Source organism: Haemaphysalis longicornis, unplaced genomic scaffold (assembly GCF_048455015.1).
Source record: "Haemaphysalis longicornis isolate Haplotype H1 unplaced genomic scaffold, Haemaphysalis longicornis Haplotype H1 scaffold_52, whole genome shotgun sequence".
NCBI lineage: Eukaryota > Metazoa > Arthropoda > Arachnida > Ixodida > Ixodidae > Haemaphysalis > Haemaphysalis longicornis.
The window spans coordinates 1,835,752-1,861,982 of record NW_027526388.1 but is presented as its reverse complement, the minus strand read 5'-3'; the positions used below and the strand labels follow the sequence as shown (position 1 = coordinate 1,861,982).

Below are 26,231 nucleotides of genomic sequence, written 5' to 3'. Positions count from 1 at the left end.
TTCTGACTATGATGATGAAGAGTCATGGGTGACATGAAAGGAAAAAAACTCCCACCTCCCCTCGCGGGAACCCCTGTGTAGATGCGACGCATAGGCGGAGCGCCGAAGGGACCGCGTTTTATAGCGCGCATAACGTTGAGGGGACTGCGTAAGCCGGTCCCAGTCGATGACGACGTTGGCGTACTTGTAAAGCGGCGTGGACTCTAGGTGTTTGAGCCAAGCGTGGATGTTGCTTCGCCGGAGAACGGCACACCGGTTATATGCGCAGCGCGCCCGAAGGAGAGGAAACCGCGGAAGAGAGAGTACTGCACATGCGCCGGCCCCAGCGCGTCTGCCGCGGCTATGACGCAACACAATCCAACACAATCCACTTTAATCCAATCCAAGCCAATCCAATCCAAACCAATCCAATCCAATCCAATCCAATGCCCCTCGCGAGCGAGTGTTCGCGATGGGAGAGGAGAGGGGGTGAGCGGCGGAGAGCGCAGCTGGCGCGGCGAGGAGATTGAGGGAGGGGTGGACAACGCCGACGACAACGACGACGACGCCGGAGGGACAAGGCGAGTGAATCAGATGCTCTGCATCTAAAATGCTTCCCATGGCCAGAATCGACCCTGGGTACCTCGCGTCACGAAGCCGGCGTCTATCCGATTGTTCCATTTCGACAGGGTTGAAGCGGGCTGGAAAACTCAAAAGACGGCAACCCAAAAATCCATCACAACAAGAATGGCGTTCTGCGTGCCGTAAGGCTGTTAGCCACAAGACGTTAGCCCTAACTTTCCATTTTGAGCCTTAGATTGTTAGGCTTAGTGCCATATCGGGGGGGGGGGGGGTTTAACACCTCAAACCAGCACCCACTCAAAAAAGTGCTCACTGAACACTAAGCAGCAGGTGCTGATTCGCGGCGTACACCCCAAACCCAAACGTTAGGCCTACGGAGTGCGCACGCGAGAGTCGCTGTGGGTACTCTAGAAAAGTGGTGCGTACCTCCAGAGTAGCTCATACTAGCAGTGTGTGGGATTGGTCAGCCAGAGATTCCTTTACGAAAGAGCTTCACATTCAACTATTGTCGTCATTAGACAGAGGGGTGTGCATGATTTTTTTGCTTGGTCATTTGTTTGCTTGCTTGGCATGCACGTGAAAGCAGTGAAAGCATCTTCCTATAAAGTTGGCACATTTTTTTTCCACCTTCAGCACGAATATTTTCTGATATCTATTTCATGCCTCATATCTCTTTTCTGGCTCACCTTTTCTGCAGAGCGAATTTAACTGATCATGAGGGGGGGAGTCATCAGAAAAAGGCTCGACATATCTTTTGCCTTATAATCTAAAAAAAAAAAAAAAAACTCACCTTACTTGGGGATGCATGTTGTGTGCTGTTTTTATCATTGTGTTGAGTTTAGGCCTGGCCTAAGGGGAAATGAACAATATGTAGTCACTTATGGGTACAGCATTGCAGTTCACTAAACTTGTCATTTTTTTTATTACCTTTTTAGCTGTTCAGAGTGGTTTCAATAACGATCGGCTGTCTTACATTGTAGCAGACTTCTTGGTGAAAATTTTAAAATTTCGTTTATGTCACAGCATGGCCATTTTAATTGAGCTTTTATGAAAGGGACACCAAAGGGTGGAAACAAGTTGGCCTGTTTTTTTTTTCTTTTCTTCCTATTTCATCAAGCATTTTTAAGTTCGGTGCCTGGTTATTGCATTCTGCTTTTTTATCGAAAATCGAAATTCCATTTGGTAACCCCCGAACCGTTGTTAGACATGTTTTTTTTTTTTAAACGTACATGACATAACTTAGCTACAACAAAGGCAGTCTTAGCCTTGCAGCTAACTTGTGGGTTCTTAATGGAGAGGGGAGTTGCAAGAAAAGTGAAATGCTTAGCACGAGATATGTTGTGGGGATACGTCACCTGCAAGAATGAATATTTTGAAACACAAAACAATGAAAATTTATTCTCAGGACCCTCTTCGAAGGGTGCCTTGGATGTAGAACACTTTTGCTGGTGTCTGACCCGACCTGGGGGGAATCAGCCAGTCGCCTTTTCCTGTCCTCTTCTTCATTCTTTTGCTTTCCTGTCGTCTTTCCTAACCCTGTCCTGTCATCTTCTCTCTTCCTTATTTCTCCGTTTTTTCTCCAGGCGGCGAGGGTTAACCCTGTGCGAAGGCTTCACCCTAGATCCCGAGCATAGGCTTATAGTGGCGAGGTACAGTTAACGTGTGCTTCAAAACCACGTTCCCTTGTTGGGCTCGGTGGTGGGCGACTGGCTTTGCCACCGAATTGATTCCATTTTCTATGGCTATCTTCTCAGCTCCCGCAAAACACCCTGATCGACCTCCTAAAAGGGGTCGCACCGAAGCACTCCGCACCCAACCACCTCAGGCAGCTTTCAGCAAATACCTTCTTGTACACTCAACCGACGAAAAACCTATCACCGACCTGTCAGTTTTCTTGATTGCCAAGTGCATTGAAAACATTGTTGGAAAAGACTACAATGCCAAAAAGATGCCCTCTGGAGACCTTCTTGTTGAAGTTATGCAAAAAAACCAAAGTGAGAACCTCCTGAAGCAAGAAAACATTGCCAACTTGACTGTCACAGTTACGCCACACCGCACCCTAAACACTGTCCAAGGTGTTATCTCTGACAAAGAACTCCTCCATGAGACAGATGATGATCTCCTTGAGGGACTGCATGACCAAGGTGTTGTTGGCGTCCGTAGAATTATTATGAGAAGAGATGGAGCAGAGATCAAGACCCGACACATCATCCTAACATTTGCTAGCTCTACCCTGCCAGAGACAGTGAAGGCAGCTTTCCTTAGCTGTCGTGTACGCGCCTACATTCCAAACCCGAGGCGATGCTTTAAATGTCAACACTACGGTCATGGAACTCTAGCTTGCCGTGGCAAGCTCACCTGTGCGAAATGTGGCGAGAATGATCACTCTTCTGATGACTGCAAAAACACAATCGTGAAATGTCCGAACTGCAGTGGTTCACACGCTGCATACTCACGATCTTGCCCATTTTTCAAGAAAGAAAAAGAGATCATTCAGATCAAAGTAACCGAAAATATCAGTTTCCCCGAAGCACGCCAAAAGCACAAGATGTTTTCGGCTGCATCCTATGCAGACGCCGCCCGCCAGGGGTTGGGGCGACGTTTGGTTAGTACTGCGACACAATGCAGCTTAGCTGATGTGTCGCTGTCGTTAACCCCCTCCGAGCAACCACCAGCTCCTGCCTCTACAGCAGAGGCCCTGGTGGTTACTGCTACTCAAAAACACGTGCTTCTGCATACTTTATTTATTTATTTGTTTATTTATTTATTTATGTATTTATTTATTTATTTATTTATAAATAGTACACCCGAAATAGAGCTATAGCAGGAGTGGGTACACAAAGTACAGATACAATAGCGGACAAGTTCAAGTTTGCACATCAAATGCAGAAAGAGGGACAAACACCAGGCCCAGATTATGATGGGAGAAAAAGGGGGAAAGGTAAAATAACAAAAATCGATAAGTCAAAAAGTCTTTCTGTGGTAGGGAGCGAACATGGCCAGGCAAAGCATTCCACCATTCTATTGTGCGAGGAAAGAAACTGCTTTTGAATTTATTTGTACGGGCAAATATTGGAGTAATATTGAGGCTGTGATGGCTTCACATTATGGATGGCCTGGAAAAAGTAAGGTAGGTGTCCCTGCATGAGGGATTGGGTGTGAGCACAACAGAATGTAAATGTTCTAATGACTGAATGCGCCGGCATTCGGAAAGCAAGGTCAAGTCAAGGGTGGTCATTGCAGTCGAGGGTGAAAAATTCATGTTGTAACGGTGGCATATGAAACGAATGGCATTTCTTGGGACAGATTCAAGTTTATTAATTTCGAACTAGTTGTGCAGGTTCCAGACAGGTGAGGCGTATTCGATAATTGGACAGATTAATAACTTGTACATGAGTAATTATATATCTATGGGAGCTGCATGTTACTGTGTGCAACTCTTCTTGAGACAATAACTTGTTTTTTGTTTTGTAATATTTAGCTGGTGTTTAGTGCCTGTCCCGTTCATTATCTTCTGCGATGTTCTCATCTTTTGTGTGCTAGGGAATATTCTCACTCAGTAAAGGTGGAAGCGATGTTCTTGTAGAAATAAGAAATGGACATCTTAGGAGCAAACTTGTGCTCCACAATAACCTTCAAGAAAACAGGCGACAAAGAAGCAGCCAAGAGAGCGACGTGCGCAGACGATTGTTGGTGGAAGTGAATGGCACAGCATCTTCCCTGTGAGCATTTATCTCTTCGCGTTGATCTTTCTGGAACCATCGGATTAGATCAAGAGCACTGGTGATCAAGAAAGAGCATCTTAGCCTAGTGACGACAGGGTGGAATGCTCTCCTTATCAACTAAGATAGCCTCTGCTGCATACAAGAGAAGGAAACAGAAAACAGGTACTTTGCATCGAACGTAGAGAAACCAGGGGGGGGTCTAGGCACTGGCAACAGAACATACAAGTAAACAAAACAGAAGGCTTGGTTTGTGTCAGTATGATCCCAGTAAGAACTTGCTCAACTTTCTGCTCTAACATACAAATGCTGCCCTTTCCTGTCAACAGGTGGGGCCCCGTGCAAGGTGTACGATGTGATCATCAACGACGCCTTCTTCCGCAAGATCAGCGCCAACGAGCTCTTCAAGACCTTTCTTATCACGGTGGCGCTCGATGGCATCGAGGACAAGTATGGCGCCAACCCCGACCGACGTACGTACTTCCCTCTCACTTCTCGCTTTTTCTCTGAGGGGGGGCAGTGTATGTCAAGTGGCAAAATATCAACCAGAACACACAAATAATGCCATTTCTTTCCATGCAAATCAAATTGACATATGGCTTACTTACAGTATCAAAGTCGGGAAAAGTGGCTTTGCAAACATGCCAATAGTACACCTTTATTTGACCTTTACGAACAGTATTTTGTAATTTTGTGCATTTTGGTTCATATTTTTGTGTTCACGTGTCATTTGTCTATTACTGTACATTAGTACATAGTCCATAAAGCGGAGTTGAATCCTGCACTCACTAAGGAAATTGTGTACGTACAATGTTGAGAGATTCATGGGCGGAAAATGTTTTGCAGAGATAAAATCAGACGTGCAAACTGTGTGAATTATTTTCGAATACGAGTACTTTTTTTTTAGCGTGCGTACAGCTTCTAAAACACAGGTACAGAAAAAAGGTGGCTTCGGCAGTCAGGACAAGTTAACACACCTTAGTGGCCATGTACTTACTAGTGCTTGATAACAACATCGTGCAGAAATTGATCATGAAAGGTTAAGTAAGATACAGTGAGGAAGCAGTGAAACAGAACATTTGGCATGCATTTCCGTGAAGAAATATGAGTTTTTCAACATGCTGTGAATACAGGTGGTGTATTTAACAGGTTCCAAAAGTTCTTAAAAAGAGGCCAGGCATACTAGTCACTGGTGTGACCTTGCTACAAGCGAACAAGTAATAACCAGTGATTCCTCAATCATGCCATTGTATTGACAGGAACCTTCCTTTCGTCCTATACATTTTACACAACTAGCATTCCACTTCAGCTTACAGAATGCCGGAGTTGGCACACACTTGTTTCATGCGAGGTTTGCATGTGTTAGGCTTTTTTGCATAGCGTTCGCGTCGTGCAAGCAAACCAACCCAAAGGGGCATGCTGTGCAGTGAAGCCTTGATGGGGGACACTTTAAAACAGCTCCTTTTAGTTTTTAAGCAAACTCTGTGAAATGTGTCAGTCTTGCTGCTTTTTTTCCACTGCCATTTCAAATATGCCATGATTTTTTCAGTCAGTCAGTTAGTTCCCAAGATACTAATTAGAGATGATTCGTCATTTGTGGAGGAACAGTGGCCAAAACAGTGCTGTCATAGAACTGTAATCTTCACATTTTCCAATACTGTTAACCCTGGCGAATGCAGTAAGTAAATCAGTGATTTGATGCAACACTTGGAACTTCTTTTACAGCTCATTAAACTTTGGTGGCACCAGTGGCAAGGAACCATTCTTAAGGCCCATTTCAAACACCAAAGTTTAATCAGCTGTAAAAGAAGTTCCAAGTGTTGCATCAAACCACTGATTGACTTACTGCATTCGCCAGGGTTAAGAGTGTTGGAAAATATGAGGATTACAGTTCTATGACTGGCACTGTTTTGTCCACTGTTCCTCCACAAACGACGAATCACCTCTAATTATCTTGAGAACTAATTGACTGACTAAAAAAAATAATGGCATATTTGAAATGGCAGTGGAAAAAAAGCAGCAAGACTGACACATTTCACAGAGTTGGGTTAAAAAATAAAAGGAGCTGTTTTAAGAGCAGTGACCCCACTGAAGGTGCGCATGTCACGTGGCATCGCAAACCTTTATAACCTCAGAATCTGAAGCTGGTTCTGTGGTTATAAAGGCGGCTCTATTCGTAAATTTCGAATGTTCGAAAAACTTTCGATATTTTGAAGGAGAGCAAAACTGTCCTGTGAAGTGATTCGAATACCAAACAGTGTTTGTAGAGTATTCGAAATTCCAAAAATTCACACAGCTCTAGTAAAACAGCTTCAAAAGCATTGATAACCGTAAAGTTCCTCCACAAGAGCGCCCACCCAAAGTACAGAGATTTCGAGCGGAAAATGCAGGGTGGGCGAACTTTCTGGTCAGATGCGAAAAACTACAAAAAAGTGGCCGCGCCACCAAACAAAACTGCGGAGATATCAAGTAAAAAAGCAGTACAGGTTGTGTCTCTTTTGTTCAAAATCGAAACATCAGCGGTGTTCGCGGCTGTGAGATGTTTTTGTGAAAGAAGCTCCTCGGGCTTTCGAAGGCGTCGAAGCTAGCGCAGTTTTAGGGGGTGGGCGATCTTTGCAAACTTCTAGTAAATTGAATATTTCCCCCTTAAGAGGGGGCAGGGGTCTTAAAACAATTTTGTTTAATTTTTAAGTAAACTCTATGAAACTTGCCAGTCTTGCGGCTTTTTTTCTGCTGGTTTAAAATATGCCATTATTTTTTCAGTTGGTCAACTAGTGCCCAAGATAATTAGAGATGATTAGCCATTCTTGGAGGAACAATAGACAAAACAGTGTTGGTCATAAAACTGTCATCGTCATATTTTCTAATACTATGAACACTGATGAATGCACTATAGGAAGTGGTTTTTTGAAGCATTGCTTGGAAATAATTTTACAGGTCATTAAACTTCGGTGTTTGAAATGGGTGTTCGAAATGGTTTTTTTCCCACTGGGGCTACCAAAGTTTAATGAGCCGTAAAATTAGTTCAAAATGCTGCACCAAGAAATCGATTCTCTTATTGCATTCACCAGGGTTCATAGTATTGGAAAATATGAAGATTGCAGTTTATCACCAACACTGTTTTGTCTATTGTTCCTCCAAGAATGGCCAATTATCTTTAATTATCTGTAATTATCTGAGGAACTAATTGACTGACTCAGAAAATAATGGTAAAAAAGCAGCAAGATTGGCAAGTTTTATGGAGTTTACTTCATATACAGTTGAACCCCTTTATAAGAGACATGTACTGGGGAGCAGTTTCTGTCTCTTATACGAGATGTCTCTTATAAGCAGGGAAGCATGTTTTCACTTACTAATCAGACCCTAGTTTAATGTGGCCACCGTATGACTAAAATAAGCTCAAAAGAACGCTACAGCATGTTGCAAAAGATTCATTCTAATTTATGTTTGGCCCCCAGAATTTATGAAACAGTTCTGAATCTTTGTTTACTTCATGACTGTATTTACACTGTTTTTTACAACCAATTCTACGAGCTTTTTTACCTTTCACTGTTTGTGGAAGATGAATCGTAGATGTTGACTTCACAAGCCTGATGAATAGCCAGAGCGCACAGCTTCATCCGCTGTGTACTCAGGCTATTCACTACGCTTGCAGTACTTAACATCTGCAATGCTTCTTGATTGGGAGCTATGCGAGTGGGAGAGCCCGTATGTGCAGTCGTACTCCAATGGATGGCAGTAAGCTTGAACCACTTCTGTAAGTTGCATTTCCATTGGCAGGCCTTTTCATCGTCATTTCATGGCTGACTGAACCACTGTGTGTTTGCTGAAGTTAAAATAAATAGCGACGGCAGGCATTTGTCGTCCACCTGTGTTTCCACAATGGAAGCAACTGTAGTGACTGGTAGCAGTGCATCTGTTACAAGCAAGATTATTGATTAAAGTTCCCGGATGACTTGTCCCTTATAACCAATCTTCTATATCCAATGTCTGTTATAAAAGAGGTCAATTTAATGGGAAAGATAGGGCAGCCAACCATGTGGGTGAATAGTGTCTCTTATACCCATTTGTCTCTTACATCCATGTCTCTTATAGTGAGGTTCAACTGTATAGAAGAAAGTTGTTTTAAGACCCATGTCCCCCCCTCCCCTTAAAGTCGGGTGGGCGATGTATTGGGGGAGGGCCTTCGCCTGGAACTTTACTGTAAGCCCGGTCCTGACATTTCGCAGTGGGGAAGCGTTTGATTAACTCACTTGTGTTTTCGGTTGTGAACAGTGTGGTCGAAATTTATCTCGTTGCATGCCACGTATAAGAAATTGCTCTGCAGGCTGTCCTGGTCTGCCATGCTGCAACAAAAAAAAATTAGACTCAATTTAGTGCAAACCTCTTCCAACAAAGCAGGAACCCGTTGGGAACATTTGGTTACTGTTTTTTTGCCCAACTTATGGCAGCACAGGAAAAATATGATGAGCATGGAAACTGCGTGAATACTGAAAATGTTTAGTTTAATGTGACACATTACAACTGTGTTGGAGTTCTGTTCATAACTTGCAAATATTGTGCGTATATCTATGCAAGTGCTTAATAAGCGCACTCGCACTCGCTCATGCCATAACCCACCAATGGAAGATAGGAGAAGGAAATTTGGTGTTGAGAAATGCAGATAGGAGCAGGTGGAAGTCAATGAGAGGGGTGTCGTGCAGTGGACATAGATCGGACTGATGGTGATGGCCACGTGTGCTTGTTCAATACACGAAGTCAATAAGTTATGGAAGGCAATATGACCTGGTTTTGTTTAGATAGCACTGATGCCTTTCAGTGGCTTCGACTGCGGATGTGGCTGTGGATTCACGTGGCTGTAGATGCAACCTGCCTTCCCTCTCTTTTTTCTCATTCTCCTCTGTGCAGAGAACTATGTGGTGCTGAAGAACCGTCCCTACATGGGCACCATGCCTGACCACTGCATCCAGGACCGCAAGGGACCACTCATAGCGGAGCTCCCCACGTGAGTCTCGCCGTGTTGTCATTCCGCACTCACCCGCCGCGGTGGCTCAGTGGCTAAGGCGTTGCGCTGCTGAGCACGAGGTCGCGGGTTCGATTCCCGGCCGCGGCGGCAGCTTTTCTGATGGAGGCGAAAAGCAAAAACGCCCGTGTGTACGAGATTTCGGCGCACGATAAAGATCCCCAGGTGGTCAAAATTAATCCGGAGCCCTCCACTACGGCGCGCCTCATCGCCTGCGTTGCGTCGGCGCGTTAAAACCCTCAATCAATCAATCAATTCCGCACTGGCCCGCCACGTGAGCGTTTCAGTGGCCCCAATTTGTCTTCTATACCAGCAGGACACGTGGTTGCCATCTTGAGTTTTGTGTTGGGGCCCAAACGAGAGCCCTTGCAGTAATGAGCAGTCAGTTGAGGCGTCTGTGATCACCGACTGCCTGCCTGGCTGCCTGCCTTAAAGGGACCCAGAAAAGCCTTCTGTAAAAGTTACAAAAGGCCTGTGTTGTCGCGTAGCACCAATATAGCGATGCAATGCCGTTGGAATTATTGATCTACATTCAGTATTAGCTGCGCCAGAAGCAATTAAATGCACCTCTCCCCACTTGCCGATCGACTCCTCCTCCCTCTCTGCCTCCTTCAAAGCAGCTAGCTACATTCCTGCGCCTAGGCTCGCGTCAATCACTGCGGACCCGCCTTTGCCGCCTTTGCCTCGGGATCGCGCAGGAAGGAGGAAGAGCAGCCGGAAGCCAATGGCAGTGACGCCGCCAGCGGCCGACCTTGCCGGCGATTGGGCGAATCAGGGGGCGCCTTCGCCGTTGCGTCAACAGCGATCGCCGTTGCGTCACCCGCGGTCGCCGTTGCGTCAGCCGCGGTCGGCTCGCTGCGGCGTCGCGCTCATCGGCTGAGAAAGGCGATCTTCAAAAATTGTTTACAAATTATCTGTACAACGTATGGGGCTCACACTTGGCTCAAAAATCCCCTGTTATGTGTTCTACCACCTGAATGCATTTGATTGCCACCTTCACAAAGCTTTTCGGGGTCCCTTTAAAGGGGCACTGACACAAAAATTTTGCATCATGTTTTGCTTGTTGCGATAAGTAGCTAGTGACCTACTTATAACCTGTAGAAACCTCATTTGCTTCAGCATGCGACGGTTGTTTAATTAGAGGCATTTTCAATGCGGCCAGTCGCAGTTTCGGTTTCAGCGAGTGGCGCGAAACGATGGATTTTGTGGATTTTCTGTGAACAAAGCTGACCACGTGACCGTCGGAGGGATATCACAGAGCAGAGCCACTGTAGCACTGTCGAATCCGCATCGACGGCAGTTTCTGCGAATTCCCCCACGTACTGATCTCGTGAGGCGCTTAATTAAAAAGCGACCGTGGATGTGACGCAGGCGCTGCGAGTGCAAATGCTACCGCGGCTAAAGAGCGACGCGCGACGCTCGAGACGGTGGGTGGCAAGACGCGCGCTGGGAGCAGCCGGCCGGTCTGCCTACAGGTCCGCCTACAGATGTGTTCGGCTTAGCACTGCGGCAGATATTCGAGTGCCGCTCTCGTAAGCGGTGCAGATGACAGTTTTTAATGCAACCCGCCATCGCATCATTAACTCCTTTCTAATGTAAGCCTCCATGGTCGGGACTTGGGGACAATTTCGTGCAGCGGTAACAAGCTATCACTCGAGCTACCTGCGCCGGCCTGGGCCACTTCACGGCCGTGGCCGCCGCCTGCACAGCGACCGTGCGGCTAGCTCAGTGGGCTTTTCGTGCCTCCGGCGCGTTTTCGCATCCAGTGGTAATAAACAGTAATAGAAACAGAGTGCCTGGAATCGCTGTAGAACTTTGATCGCGGCCAGCTGCCCGATGAGCTGACGAAATCACGGCGCCTCCGCCGCCAACGATCGGATCGTTCGTTCTCGAGAGCAGAAGCTCCGCCCTCCGGCCCTCCGATTGGAGCGGCGAGCTGGGCGAGCCGGCGAAAAACGGCGGCAGTGCGGAAGCGGCAAACACAAACTCGTGACGTGTTAGGATGTTGTTTATTTACACAATATCCTCGGGATGTCGATTGCGCGTGGTCCTCTGCTGGATGCTTGGTTGCGTTTCGCACACTTTAAAATTGATTTTAAATATGTTCTAGGCTGTATTCACCGCTGATATTTTGCAGGTGATGTAAATGTGTTCCCACCAATCTATCTCCGAAGTTATCTCGCCTTCAAAATTTTGTGTCAGTGCCCCTTTAAACTGACGTTATATTTGCGTCCTTTTAGAAGCGGTTGCCTCTTTTGTGCCAATCTTTATGCACAGATGTTACAAGAGGGGGGGCCAGGAAAAGTTTAAATTTCCAGGTGCAGAATAAATATCAGTGCAGAATACGTGTCTGCGGGGGTTGGAATGGGGAGGCAACATCAAATGGTTACAAATGGAAGATGCAAACAGAGTGATGTTTGTTGTAGCAGCGGCAAAGGCTGGAAGGTGGTTCCACTTGTTGTTTGCAGTCTTGGGAGTGAATGAGCCGATATACAAATTTGTGTGGGCAGTGGGAATGCCCACCGTGAACTGATAGTCGTTGCGATACGATACGTTTGATGGGCACTATGAGAGAATGTTGCTGAGAGTGGGCTTACAAGAAAAAGTTTTACGGGAAAGGCAAAGGCGAGAAATTGTACAGCGCACTGAAAGAGTGGGTAAGTGAAGGTTAGCTTTCATTGAGGCGACGCTGGTTGCACAAGGAAGTTCAACCAGATGAAACAAGCAGAGTGATTCCATATGACCTCAGTGGCGGGGCTTGGGCTGTTAGTATGAAAATCGCAGGCTGATGATGCATACTCACGTTTATATTTCACTAATGTTTCATAAAGCGGAAGCTTGCGGAACTCCCACCATCATTGTGTAACTAAGTCAACCATTTCACTGTTATAACGGCATCGTCAGGCAACAACAGAGATGACAGCAGCAAATAGCACTGTGCTTTCCATTGACCGAGAAAAATGAAGCAAGATGAAGTAGTTATTCCTACATAACCAAGTGAAGGGGTTTCGCATGGCCAACTTCTAAGCAGTGTAAATACATCGCTCGCATCTTCCACAGTTCATGTCCCGAGTCCTGCCGCAACCTAACAATAACGTAACCATAGGCTTCATGGTTGCCCCATTCAGTGAACCTCAAGCCTCAATTCCTATGTAGCTGGAATTGCACAAGCCATGCCTGAAATATCAGTGTTCCAGGACAAAAAGGTGGGCGTTCTTCAATTTGTCTAATATTTTTTTCCCAAGTCGGGAAGTGGTTGAGTTTGGTTCTTACTGATTCTCTGACAAGGTCGATACTAATCTTCATAGTACGGATAGTCTTTAAATTATAGTTGGAGAACTTGCAAGCCAAGCCTTTTGCAGTGGGGTTAAAATTAACTCCCGGAGGTCATTATTGTGGAACAGTTAGCCACTCAAGATTGGCTCAAGTTCTGAAGGAGATAGCACAGACCAGCACAGCCTCATACCGGTTCTTGCTGCCAGAGTGACGCGTTGCAGTACAGTAGTGCCGGAAACTAATTTTTTAGATATTTTCAATGTGTGAAGTATTTTTGCATTGTGGGCACATATATATGCTCCCCTCTACTTGTTCCGATTTGCGACCGACAGAGAGCGGCTGACACTGCAATACTGGTGTTCAATGTCGTGTGCTCGTTTTTATGCTGACTGGTCTGGCCATAGTTGCCAGACCACGTGATGATACGCGACCGTTTTGAGCTAAATTAGAAATCGGCATCTTTTCAAAAATCATGAACCTTGACTGGCAGTGTTGTCACAAAGTTTTCTTGTTTCTAAGTCTTCTTGCCATGTAAAATTTGAATTGTTGTGCAAGTTTAATGATCCGTACGTACAACTTTACAATAAATTTCGCCGTAGATTTGTGCCCTCAGAAGCGCAAATGTCTTGTGGGCGGTTTAATGCCGCGGTAGCAAAAGTGTGAGGATGCACGATTTTTAGCGCTTGTTGCTCCTTAAGTCGTGAGCAAACTGAATAATTGTGCTACCGCTCTGAAGTTTTCAGTGAAGACTTTTACGTGCGGTGGTGCCTTCGTGTGCACCGATTTATTTTAGCGTATACGTTGAAAACGTGCAGCTTGGCTGGTGGAGTGCATTACGGGTAGCACGTTACTCACTGCTAGAGATTATTTGGCAGTTTCCTCTCCTCTGTGGAAAAGAAAAAGAAGAAGCTTTGAAGCAAATGTAATCAGTGACAGAAGAAAAATGAAAAGTTGAGGCCTGTCTTTGTGAACAAACAAAACTTTATTTTCAAACTTGACAATGCTGCTTCCTTGAGCAGAAGAGATGTATACACTTCTATGCGAATTACTATCGGAAACGCAAAAATCTGAGAGAGAATTCATTTATACAAGTCGCAGTCTGCCATACTTTGAGCATCAGTGTGTTGTGTAGAGTTCTGCGAGTTCCGATTACTCGAGGAGATTTGTACAGAGAAACTCGATTCAGCTTTGAGTCGCTAGCTGCCTGCAAAACAACACACTTTAATCGGCCAGACTCCACGTGTCTGGCTGGCTGTCACACTTGTGAATTGGTGGGCGGAAAGTTGAGAAGACGTTATCAGCAAAACGACTCGACCTGGGAAATGTGGCTATACTACAGGCTTATAGGGCTGGATGTAGTGGATTTAAAGAGGCCATGAAGACAGTTTACAACTTTGGCTCTTTTGAAAGATTTGGACCATTGCAGTTCTGTTTGGTTGTACCATTTGAAGGGATAAAGCACAGTTACCGCAGTGGTAACGTTTTTCTGGTATTCCCCCCTTTCACGCCACTACTACTGACATTGTGTTGTGCAAAATTTCTCAACATTCTACAATTCGCTTTTGGTGGAAAAGTTTTTCCTTGACTGGAATCAAGTTGAGCAAGTTACCAAAGGTTGGTTCTTTAATGTCTTCAAAGTTTGTAGTGAGTCTTCTTGGCCCCTTTAATTAAGGCATTAGGGCTCTGCCATCACAAGCTTCTGGGGTTGAAATATTGGGGACTCTTCACATATCAGGCTTTCCATTGAGGAACTTGTGCAACAAAGCAGGCATTCAAATATACCGTCAGCTATTAAAAAAAATTAACAAAGGAATAGGAATGTGTGCGCACAAGTTCTGCCATTTTTTTTATCATTTGTTGTGGACTGTACATAACAATTCAGATCACATACCATTGGTGTAGTGTCACCTCTTTGATTTCAAAGACAATGGTGGTCTTGTGAGTGCTTCGAAGTGTCGTACCGAAGCACATTACTGCTGATAAATACATGCTCGGCACCCAGCTCACTATTTTCATAGCAGACATAGAAGAAAAATGTACATCGCGACATTTCAGAAACGTGGTGGTGATTAGCGAGATAATGGGGCGCTGTTATTTGTACGTCAAGCTTTCGCCACTCTATAGCACCTGGCTGTGGCCGTTATATGTGTGTGACAATGAAACTTAGACATCAAAAAATGATAAGTAGGTACATGCAAGTACGTGCGTTAACTGAAAATGACATCAAATTACGTCACGAGCGGTGAAATGGTTGCCCTGTTTACGGGGTCGTCCATTGATGATCGCTTTAACTGTACAGTTTGGGAAGGATTACAGTCTCGTACAAAACACAATCTAGAACCAACTTTGCGAGACATTTTCTAGGGCTTATCTGGCACCATGAGATGCACGTTCAGGGACACCACCACACGGCCTACAAACTTAAAAGAAGGTAATTTCATTTGAGTTTTGAAACCACAGCCAAGCCAATCTAGAGTGTGGGTTTGGTACAACTACCATCGTGGCAAGTTCAAGGACCTGTCATTTTTGTTTTTTGTCTGTCCGTGGCACTTTTCAAGAAGAAACACGTTTCTCAGTACACTTGTTAATGCGCGACTAATGTAGGGGCTGATTTTATGGTTTTGCCCGCATGCGTTGCGATAAAATGTCTGCAAAAGTCAATAAAGTTGACCTTACGTGTTTCGGGGACAGAATTTACGGATTGCGAGAACAACATGTTGAGCTAGTAGACTGGTCTGTTGTTACTCAATTGGAAGGGGCGGCTTTGGAGGCATGCGTTTGGTAACTGATTCATACGCATTGGTAATCCATAGACTGAATGAATCACCAAAGGTCAGGCAATAGCTCAGTGCAAACAGTGCATCGTTTTAAAACATCAACAGAGGAGATTGCTTGTGACCTAGTAAATAAACACAGAAAAAGCAAACAGTATTTCTGCAAAACTAGCTTGTAGAAAAAGCAAGGCATTACAGTCACGTTGATTGAGGCCTGTTGTTTACACAATCCCTTTCACGCATCAACCTCACTCAGATCTTGCAGTGCACACACTGCTGGGCTGTTTGCCGTCGAAGCTTGCACGTATAATGTCTGCGTCCAGGGAAAATGCGAGTTTCTGCATTCCATGTTGCCATCTCGTCTGGGCCTGTGAACTTTCCGTCGCACATCGGTTCTTCTTGTCTTGCCAACGGAGAATGAACTGTTCTGGGAGATTGTTGTGGCCACGGACTCCTCAGAGGCAGCCCTTGGAGCAGCCAAAGAACTCCTTCTGGAACTGGACGGTGGAGTTGAGCACCTCCATCCACTCAATGTCGACGTTGTGGAACAGGCCGTTGGGGAAGGGAGGCAGCTTGCAGCTGTCCAGCACAAAGAAGTTGATCTTGTGGCGCTGGAAGCCCTTCAGGGCGTCACTCAGCACCTGCGAAAGGGGCAATAGGCGGGAAAAAAAAATAGATCAGAGACAGGTGCAAAGGTCGCAGACGTGTGGGGCTTGTCCTATTCACACACAGTGTTCTTCAGTAGGTATACACCAGTTATGGAACTCCGCTTCAGAATCTGGGACGTACAGCCAACTCTGCTTTGTTATAGCTAGGGAGTGCTCTACTAGCACAGCTTGATTGTCACTTCCAATATACCGTATTTGCATGACTAATGCGCCCATGATTGTAATGTGCAGTAGAAGTTAACACCCGGAAACCAGAAAAATAACTTTGTGCCGGTTCTACCGCACACATGAAATAATGCCATCAATGGACACCTCAAAATTGTACAGACAATTTAATTGAACATAAATTGGCGCTCGCTGTGGCCAGCTAAAGCCCTTCTGTGAAGCTTTGCACTTGAAAATGGGATCCCTTTGTTTTCGCCAATCGCAAACACGTGGCTCCGGGAAGCCTTGTGCATGGGACGCTGCTTCAGTTTCCACCAAGATGATTACTTTACGTTTAAACGAAATGTACGTCATTCGTTCGCCCACTTCGTTTTGGTTTTCAGGTGGCAGTTTTGGTTCAGTTTTTGAGTTTTGCATCCGATTGTAACGTGCGGGTATTTTTGAACGCCTATTTTTATAAAAGAAGGTGTGCGTTAGAATTGGGAAATACAAGCTCAGCGCATCTGGTGCAATGGAAAGCGTTAAAAGGGCCATGAAGACAAAATACCGCGTTGTTTAATTTGGAGCAACTTGGCTTTGGTATCTCATTCAACCCCATTCCAGCCACGAGAGACATTTCAATGAAACAACCATGTACTGTCTTCATGGCCTTAAGAGAAAAGTTGCATGCAGTGTGGTGGATACCGCCAGTTTCAGACTGCCTCATCCACCATCGCAACAGGGTGCGCAAGACGTTACTGCAGCGTACCTGCTGGTTGCGGATGTTCTTGCACGTGGCGACCGTCTCGACATCGCCGGGGATCTTGCTGGGTATCTCGAGGCACTGGCACGGATGGATGTCCTCCCGGCGCGGACAGGCAGAGTCCTCGCCGCGAACGTCCGAACGGTCCCCGGTCGGGGCTCCGTACGTTGCCGGTGGCGCCGTTGCCCGGGGACTGGTTGGCCGAGATCGCCGCGTTGTTGTCGTTGTTGTCGGTGCCGCTGTGGTGGTCGTGGTGGTGGTGGTGGTTGTTGTGGACGTAGTGCTCGGGAATCGTCTCTCAGGCTTGTTGGTCACGCGCTGTGGTGGGGCCACATTGGAAATGCTGCACAGCATGGCGGGAAGAAGGTTAAGAGACAGGCGTTCCAAGTACTGTGCAGTACTGTGCCATGATTCGTTCCATGCCAAACTGTCCCAGCTAGTGCATGCTCCCCAACCTCAGTGCTTGGGTTATGCACAATCTCTGATGCTTCCAGAAACAAGGTGCAGGACCATTGTGAATCCTGTGGGAGTAAACAGCGAAAGGCCCAAATACTGTGTAGGGCATGTAATGCGCATGTTATACAGTGGGTGGCTCATCTCTTTAATGAAATGGCTAACGGATCATCAGCGACACGCGAGAAGGGTATCATCAATGGATCATCAATGGAGGCATGAGCTCAGACAGTCTGGGGGAAAGGATGGACTCGGTGAAGTCCAGAAGTGGAAAGGCCTTCATTCTACGGTGGACACTGACAGGCTGAGGGTGATGATGTTCCCCTTACTATCATCATCATCATCAGTCCTTGTGGTCCCTCTGCAGGAACAAGACCTCTCCACTGTTTCTCCATCTAGTCCTGCCTATGGCAGCCAACGAGCGACTACAATCACCCTAGTATTTCAGTTCTTGTAAACAGTGCCTGCATAAAACGACGGCTCCTCCGACGTGGCTGCTGTTTGCGAGAACCGCATCTTGTACAACCAAGCATTGTAATTGATTGTGTCACTCTTACGGGATATTGACAGTGCAACGCCCCCGTTCTGAGAGAAAGAAGTGATAAATCGCCGTTAAGCGCAGAAAAAACTGCAGAGGAAGTTTCAAGTTGAATCACCATGCTTATCAGCGATTTGATGTGGAGTACCAACAAGCTCGCATCCATGCATTGTTAAGGAAAGAAATGGAGTTGTGCCTCATCAGGCGCCCATCAACTGACCTCGGTTGTGGGGGAGCGGGCGTCTCGAGTGATGTCGATGTCTCGTCCTCCGTGGACACAGGCTCCTCATCTCTGCCGCTGTCGTCTTCCTCGTCAAACTCCTCGGCCGTCAGTTCCGTGGTCGTAGCCAGGGGAAGCTCCCGGTCAGCGACAACCACCGTTGCGTGCCTTGCACCGGCGTGGGGTGGATTTTGCACCTCGTACGAGGTGACATGGTGGATGGTGGACCTGGCCACGATGGACTGGGTGCCCACCAAAAGAAGGCAGGCTAGGAGGGAGAAGAGGGGGAGGTGCCTGGATGGTACCATGTTGGATGCGAACCTTTATGGGTGGGCTGGAATGTGCTGGATGCCTGGGTGGGAGAGGAACAAGAAGTGGGAGGAGGAATTCCAGGTTAGTTTCTCGTAAAAAGGAATCAGTACTGTTAATGCAAAAGTTGGCCAAAAACCCGGCATCTATGGCACACTAAGTTTTGCCGACGGATGGTACACAAAATGTGGTCAACTGCTCGGAGGATACAAAATGGATCAATGAATGCTTGGAATGACACCACATTTTTTGGTGAAGCTCATACAAATGAAACAACTAATTTAGTTGATTCATTTGATTGCAGGGTTTAATGCGCCGTTGGAACGCAGGCAATGAGGTGCGCCGCGGTGGAGGGCTCCGGATGAATTTTGAACACCTGGGGATCTTTAACGTGTGCTGAAATCTCGTACACACAGGCGTTCGGGCTTTTCGCCTTCACCAGAAAAGCGGCCGCCATGGGTGGGAAACCAACAAATTTACTTGAACATAAAATTAAGCGAATTTTGCACATTCTCAGGTTCAAACCAGGAACCTCTGGACCACCACATTTCGGTCAATCCAGCTGAGTAAAGGTGAACCTCTTAAATGGGTTGTGACCTCCGACTTGGATTTGTGTGTTCAAGACGTATACTTCGCGAAAAAAATAAAATAAACGCAAGAGAGCCCAGCGGAACCATACCACTTGTGCCACTTTAGCTCATACATCTGTAATCCAGGATCTAGATGCTGTAGGCATTATCACATTTTATTCGAGACCGTTGAGAGAAAATTCTGTATGTTCTTGACTGTTCAACACTACTGAATAAAGGTGCTTAAAAAGTGTGAAAACAAGCACTTAGTTAAGCCAGCTGTAACGTACTTTGGCATGTGATGCAATTTGTTCAGAAATTGCATAAGCACGAAATGCGTGCTGGCCATTTAAAATTAGCGTATTGCAGCACAAGATATATCAGCACGTCTTCTAGGATGCACACCCAGTTATGTTATGCTGCCCTTGTCATATTTTTTTTTTAATGGGAAAGTTTTCTTATACCCCTGTCAGACAGCAAATCTAATTTCATTCAAAGTGGATGACATTAAGCTGTTAATGACACTCGGTTTGGCTGAGCGGGTCTACTCGGCGAAACAAATGTCATTTGATTGTGGTGACGATTAGCGAGCTCGCAAAAACACAAAATTACATCTCAAGTGCATCTCGAATGTTGTCGCACATTTTTTTTTTTTGAAACAAAGGATTATTTTTTAAAAATAAAGGTAAGAAAATCACCAGTTTCGGTAACATCAGTAGACATCACAAGCCGAGACAAATCCGCAAAAAAATCCCTATTAGGGTAGCACATGCATTGGGAATGAGAATTTTTTTTGTTAGTAGGTACTTGTTTGTCTTTTTATTTGAAAAACAACACGAAAGGGAAAATATAAGTTTGCCAACAGTTTTTAGAAACAGTCTTTGATTTATTACTGAACTTTCTTGTCTAGTGAAGTGGCAATAAGTTTGCCAACAGTTTTTAGAAACAGTCTTTGGTTTATTACTGAACTTTCTTGTCTAGTGAAGTGGCACTGCTGTCGAGGCTACTAATTTGGCTGCTGAATGGGCTCCCGAACCTCAGTTAGCCGCTGAATGTCATTCACCGCAAATGTCCTTCGGTGATGTCGTGTAGCGCCAAACTAATGACATTTAGAGCGAATGACATTTGCTCTAAGTGTCGTTAGATCTGCCGTATGACAGGGGTATTAGTGGGGCTGGAGGCTTCGTGTCAAAAAACTAACGTGTTTCCCCATCTGAGTGACAAGCTCTCTGGACACATGGTTAAACCAGGCTGCCATTGTGTCAAAATGACTGCGTGAAAATCGCAAAAAAGGAACAATTCTAGACGAGACAATGTACGCATCAATCACGAAGGAGTAGTACAATAGTATACATTTATATCGTAGATGCCTCTACTTAACCCGCAAAAAATTGTCACGCGGGTTCGTTCATTACTTGCAATTTGGGCTTTGAAGGCTTCTCTCTACTTTTGTGACAAAAGGATGGCAAAGATTTTCCTGATTTTGTGCGATAAAATAGTGAGAATTAGTTTCCGTATGTTTGGTGGGCAGGCAGGTAAAGTGGGAATACTTTTTCTTCAATACCCTCAGCAATTGCCAGGGCATTCAGTACATAGGGGGAAATTTGTTCATGCAATAAATACAACATGACAAGAAAGACTAAAACTATGCTGATAAATGAAAAAGGACGAATGAAAATGCGTAAAAGCGTGCAAAAATAGTGGTAATATCAACTACCCTCTGCCGACACGACAATGATAAGGGAACGCGAAGCTTTCGCAAGACTGTGTGCTCCTGATACGAACACCTGTTTCTTATTGGGACGTTTACTGCACTGCGATTGCGCTCTAGTGCTTTCGCGATACGGTTATTCCATGGCTCTTCCTTGCGTTCAACCATCATCATCGTTAGACAGAGAGGTATTTTCTGTCCTACTTTGCATGTCCATGCACCCCCCCCCCCCCCTCCAAATTCAAACTGCTTCGACCATACTGGAATGGTGCAACCGGATGGACATCAACTTCATATCACGAGGGACGCGGGTTCGATTCCGACCGCAGGAAGTGTTTAAATTATTTTTTCACTTCAATCACGATCATCATCATCATCAGAGAAAGTTGGCTTTCTTGCGGTGCATTTTAGGTGGACTGCAGGCGACATCGGTGAGAGTATGAAAGCTCCGCTTTAAAAAGGCAACAACAAGAAACTGAACACAGTACCGGCACATTTGGAGTGCACAAGAATGAGCTCGAAAAGAAAATAATTATGGAGCACTTTCCACTTGGACGGGACTAACGAAACTTCGATAAAGGAGGGATCTGATTCAGATAGCCGGAAGTTGGGTTTAGTCATTTATTGATAGGACGAGGGGAGAGTTGTCGTCGGCGTGCGAAAACTGGAGGTATGTTGTGCATGATGAGGTCTTATCGAGGTGTGATACGCTGTAAAAATGTGTTCCAAGGAAAACTGAATTATAGACTTAATAAAAAAAAAACGAGGCAAAATAATTTTATACATGATAAAATTCAGCAGATCAAGGGAAACTATATCGGGAACCCTAGTTAAGTAGAATCAAGTGAGATGTGGATTTCAAATAATTTATGCATGTTCTAGGGAAGATCGAATCGGAAGTTAGCATAAGCATCAAGTCTAATTGTGCCTAAGAATAGGCTGTGTTTAAAAAAATCATTTTTTTAAAGCTTCAGTAGTAATGTATTCTCAGGTATCGTAGTAGATCGGCCAGTAAAATACCCGCCTATTTGGATTTGGTAACACTTTCAGAAACAGTACTATCTATTGTGCAACAGTTGAAGGGGGGGTCTCAAAAGAAGGAAAAATGCCAGGTATGAAGTTTCTGTATTTATTTGCGTTTACCATATATTGCACTGCTCAATTAGTCGTCCTGACGATTATCCACGTCGTCTGGATTAGTTACCTCTCGATATAAAACGCAATCATCAGCAAAAAGGCTTATAGTGGTGGTGTTAGTTGTCTAAATAAATAAAAAAAAAACAGAGGGCCCAAGACTGAACCTTGCGTGACGCCGCATTTGTCACGCAAGGCGTTGACTAGTGTCACTAGATAAGGTTACTTATCTAGTGACACTAGGGTTGACGTCTTGCCTGGAATGTTGCGAACGGCCCTCTTTCGCGGACATCGCGCATTTCCCCTCCGCGCCATCGACCACTGCCATCGGCACTTCCCGGCCGAGCGCAGCGCTCCGCCCACTACCTGAAACAAGTAACTCGAATGAGTTTCGAGGAAACCGCGATGTGTCGATGTAGCTGGCTGTAGCCAGGCTCAAGCTGTCGTGTAGAGCTACACGACGAGACGGCTGGCGTGTTTTTAGAAAGCAGCCGCAAGTCGGGAACGAAGCTCTGGCCGTCGCTAATGTTCGCCGCTTATTTTCCTCCGTACTCGAAGCAGGAATCGGTGGGTGGACCCGCTTGAGAGTGTGCTTGCTGATTCCTGCGGCAGGACTAACCGAACTGCGATAGCCTTGTGTAAAAAAAGAACACGCCTACTGGCGGCTGGTGTAAACCTCAGGAATATTTTTTTGTCGTTCGGTACTCAGGTGGTGTGAATTATTCCGTGCACCGGCGCTGCTCTAAGTTCCAGTTCGTTTTACATCATCGGCGCGCAAATTTCCCAATTGGGGCTTTGCCATGTAACGTCAAAGTAGCGAAAGTGCGTTACCGGACATCGTAAAAAGTCTGTCATAACGATAAGGTGACGCGCAAAGAACGCAGCTGTCAGCTCTCTGAAAGAAGCGACCCGCCGGAGGCTGAAAACTGCGTTTCTAGTCAACTCAGCCCATGCTATATATAAATCGTGCGCACGAACTTACGTTGACGAAAGGGCCAAGTTTCCGCCGTAATCCGATTCGCGTCGTCTCTTGCAGCAGACGCGTCGTCGATGTGCGGCCGTTCGCGACTTCGATGCCCGGTTTTCAGTGCCCCGCTCGGAACGCGCGCTAGCACGTGTGTGGCGCTTCCTGTACCGCGATCGCTGCCCAGCGGTTGCTGCGTGCAATAATTGCGTGATAGATAACGCGCCGTGACGTAGAGGGCAGGTGAGGTGACGCGGCAACGATGCGCCGCTTCGTGCGGTGCTGCGAGGGGACGAGATAAATAGAGCTATTGTCTGTGCTCGGCTAATAAATGCCAGAACACCGATTGCATCCACATTGCCTTCTGTCAGAAAATTCCTGTTTTTACTTTTTTTTTTTCGGCAAGCTTGATAGAAATAGCCTTGAAGATGCTTTTCCGCTGTTGGGTGAACGCCTGATAATTTGGTGATGCCAATGAACAGACTCGAACCAGAGCCGTGGGATTTTCTAAGGGGACATTATGGTTGTGACGTCGATTGTTGGTTGGGCTCTCAAATTATTAGGCTCGGGCCTGAGCCTTTTTCGTATTATGTGGTTAAAATATTGTTTTTAGCGCTTTTTTTTTCGTTTGCTATCACAAAAATCACGCCACGTTACGTTTAATTAAAAGAACAGTGCAAGCGTAAATTACGTACTCATGTTTTGCCTTAAATGTGCCTAATGTTTTCTCATTGCTCAATAATGCTGCAAGTATGAAGTATGCTACCAGATTTAGTAGAACGTCTTCTTCAGCAATTCTTGTAACTTTTGGCCGGAAGGTTATCTCGACGGACGTACGGACTGACAGACACAGAATTTTTTTGCTTTCAAATACCAAGAAATACTGTAATCTTTAAAAACCAAAGGCGACCCTACAGACTCGGGCCATGTTCCACATGACAGGATAAAATGCTCAGAGAGAGAGAGGACGGGATGGACAGAAAGAAACACCACCAGTGTGCTGTGTGGTGTCTTCTCTCTGTTTCGCCTTTTTTAAAGCGAAGCTCTTTACCTGTTCTGTCTAAATAGTTCTGTCGCGACCGTTGGTGTCAACAGAAAACTCCCGCGAACAAATAAAATAAGGTACCGGCACTGTCAGGAATTGAATCTGGAACGAATAGAGTAACGGAGCGAGAGCCCGTTGTCGTACTGATTGAGCTATGAGCCCACGGCGAGACGAGGGCGACAGACGGTGCACTCACCAGCACATCTGCGGGTTGATCCTCTGCATTTTCGCGGAAAGCCATGTGATAGCGTCACGCGACCTCTAGCGCCTCTGTGCGCGCCCGCCTACGGCACGTGTAGCGGCCGTGTGCGCGCCTTGCGCATGCGCTATGAGTTAGTAAAAATTGAAGGAAGCTCACGCCAACCGGTCGCATCTCCCTTCTCCGTCTCTGCCGCCGATCTCGTCGCCTTCGTCGGCAGCGGCTGAGACAGAGGAGAAGTGAGGTCGTCTAACACCGGGTTTAAGCTATTTTTAATTTTATTAAAAAATAGTTTCCACTCATGTGCTTACCCAGTACAACTCAACCAACCACCGTCCATGGATCATGCATTGATTTAACCTTAGCGAAGAATATCTCTGAAGTAACCACCTAAGAGACCTCCCACGGCCACTACCACTACTTCGAGTATCTACCCTAGAGGAACTGTTGGTGGAAAAAGAGAACCTCCTCCGCACCACGCCTGCTTTACTTCCACCGCGTGGAACTCCCCAGTGGGCTCGCTCGCTGGGAGGAGGTCTTGCTGCGGAGGCTTCGAGTTGGGGTGGCGTGATCTCCAGCAGTTACTCACGCTTGGCCTGCCCGATACCACGCCCCGTTTGCGGACACCTGCCCCTTCTGTGTGACTCCTGCGTCAGAAGCTGACGTTGAACACCTGTTGTGGACTTGTTCAGGTATTAGAAACGCCAGAATCCAACACCACCGAGGCACAGGGCTCCATCCTGGGAGACCCCCGATCTTAAGCGTTGGATATGGGGACCCCAGTACCGGTCTCTTCTTGGCTTTCTGCGTGCAACTGGCGCAATGTTGTACCTTTAAACCTCCCTGTTATGCCGTAGGGCAATCTCTCGCAATTAAAAAAAAAATAACTTTTCTCTGACTACACTCTTTGTAGAGCTACGTGTGTGAATGCAAGTGACGTCGAATGGGTAATCGTTGCGGGTGTCGTTTGCAGCTTCGTTTTCCAACCACCTTCACAGGGTGGTTTGGCGCGCATTTTTTTTATCCGCCCCATTCTTTTTTTTTTTTTGTGTGTGTGTGCTATGTTTGTGGTCTATGGCTTCACTGCGCGGTAAGCAAAACGGGACACTGTGCACTGGAAGCATTTTTATAACCCCCAGTTATTTGATTGTGTTCGCATCACCTATATTCGAACGAAACTGAGAATTATGACGCGCTATACGCGAAACGCGAGTCTGCCTTTCGCGCGTTATGAATGCGGAAAACAGGGTTGATTCACAGCGGTAGGCGTTCTGGAAGCACTTGACGAGGTTCGCGCTGACGTAAGCGCCTGTTGTCTGTTTATACATGCCGCCCGCGAACATTCCGCGTAATCAGTAGAATCGGAACAACCGAAGGTCAGTAATGGAAAGATCGGGAAAGTACCAAGTCGCTTTTAATCTCGCGGCAGGATCGTCGTCGAGTGACGTCATGTATCGTTTCAGTCGTCGCCCTCTCGACGTGTGCGCAATCTTCGCGCAGTGCAAGTTTTGCGTAATCAGTCACGTATGGGTTACCGTACGCGTTCAAATTACGTTTTCGTATCTCGGCATGTTTTGGACTGTGCTGCGCATTCGCGGGTGAATGACCCTGTCGATGGCGCCTAATAAAGCGGGGCTACAGCACGGCCCATTGATAAAATTAGTGCTCCCGGAAACGACTAAGTTAAAACGGTGTTTCGAGTTTCTTACAATATACACTAGAGAGGAACCCGGCGCTAGCGTCTGTGCGGCTCACATTCAAGCCCGTCTGTGTCGTCATAAGCCGCCATCCAACCGTACGCTCGCCTTAGTTTCATCATTGGCTTGTATAGAAACGTTTTAGTGGCCGTAAATTTATGTACAGTGCCGCAAAAAACGCAAAAGAAGAGTGTGTAATTGTATGAATGTAAAATAAAACACGCTGTTGTAAAGCTAAGGAAATTGATGCGAAAGCGTTATCCTTTTACTGAGAGTCTGCCGGAACGCGTGCCTACAATTCTGCAAACCAAGCTAGTAGTTAACAATAATGTAAAATTTTGGGTGAAGGCTCATTAAAGAATATTATTTTGCCAATATTTTATTCATACAGGCTCTCATTTGGCCAATATTTTATTCATAAATTCTTTGAAAAGCTCAGAAAGGTTTTGTGCGCGTACCTA

The 26,231-nt window shown here is 46.0% G+C and overlaps 2 protein-coding genes across 3 annotated transcripts in view; one reads left to right on the top strand and one right to left on the bottom strand.

The window, feature by feature from the left end:
- LOC144140841 (PIH1 domain-containing protein 1-like) overlaps nucleotides 1-26,231 on the top strand; it is a 75,261-nt gene that overhangs the window by 7,215 nt on the left and 41,815 nt on the right. Inside the window, exons 4-5 of the mRNA XM_077672351.1 lie at nucleotides 4,613-4,756; nucleotides 9,192-9,288. Of these exons, the coding sequence (XP_077528477.1) occupies nucleotides 4,613-4,756; nucleotides 9,192-9,288 (241 nt within the window). The remainder of the gene's footprint in view (nucleotides 1-4,612; nucleotides 4,757-9,191; nucleotides 9,289-26,231) is intronic.
- LOC144140843 (uncharacterized) overlaps nucleotides 13,546-26,231 on the bottom strand; it is a 30,553-nt gene continuing 17,867 nt past the window's right edge. Inside the window, exons 1-4 of one of the 2 annotated variants that reach the window (XM_077672353.1) lie at nucleotides 22,848-23,006; nucleotides 18,143-18,494; nucleotides 16,938-17,274; nucleotides 13,546-15,997 (exon numbers count right to left, since the gene is read on the bottom strand). In XM_077672353.1, coding sequence (XP_077528479.1) covers nucleotides 15,812-15,997; nucleotides 16,938-17,274; nucleotides 18,143-18,450 — 831 coding nt within the window. In that variant the 5' untranslated portion in view covers nucleotides 18,451-18,494; nucleotides 22,848-23,006 and the 3' untranslated portion in view covers nucleotides 13,546-15,811. Of the gene's footprint in view, nucleotides 15,998-16,937; nucleotides 17,275-18,142; nucleotides 18,495-22,847; nucleotides 23,007-26,231 lie in introns of those variants that run through there. The other variant, XM_077672354.1, reaches the window with a different exon arrangement.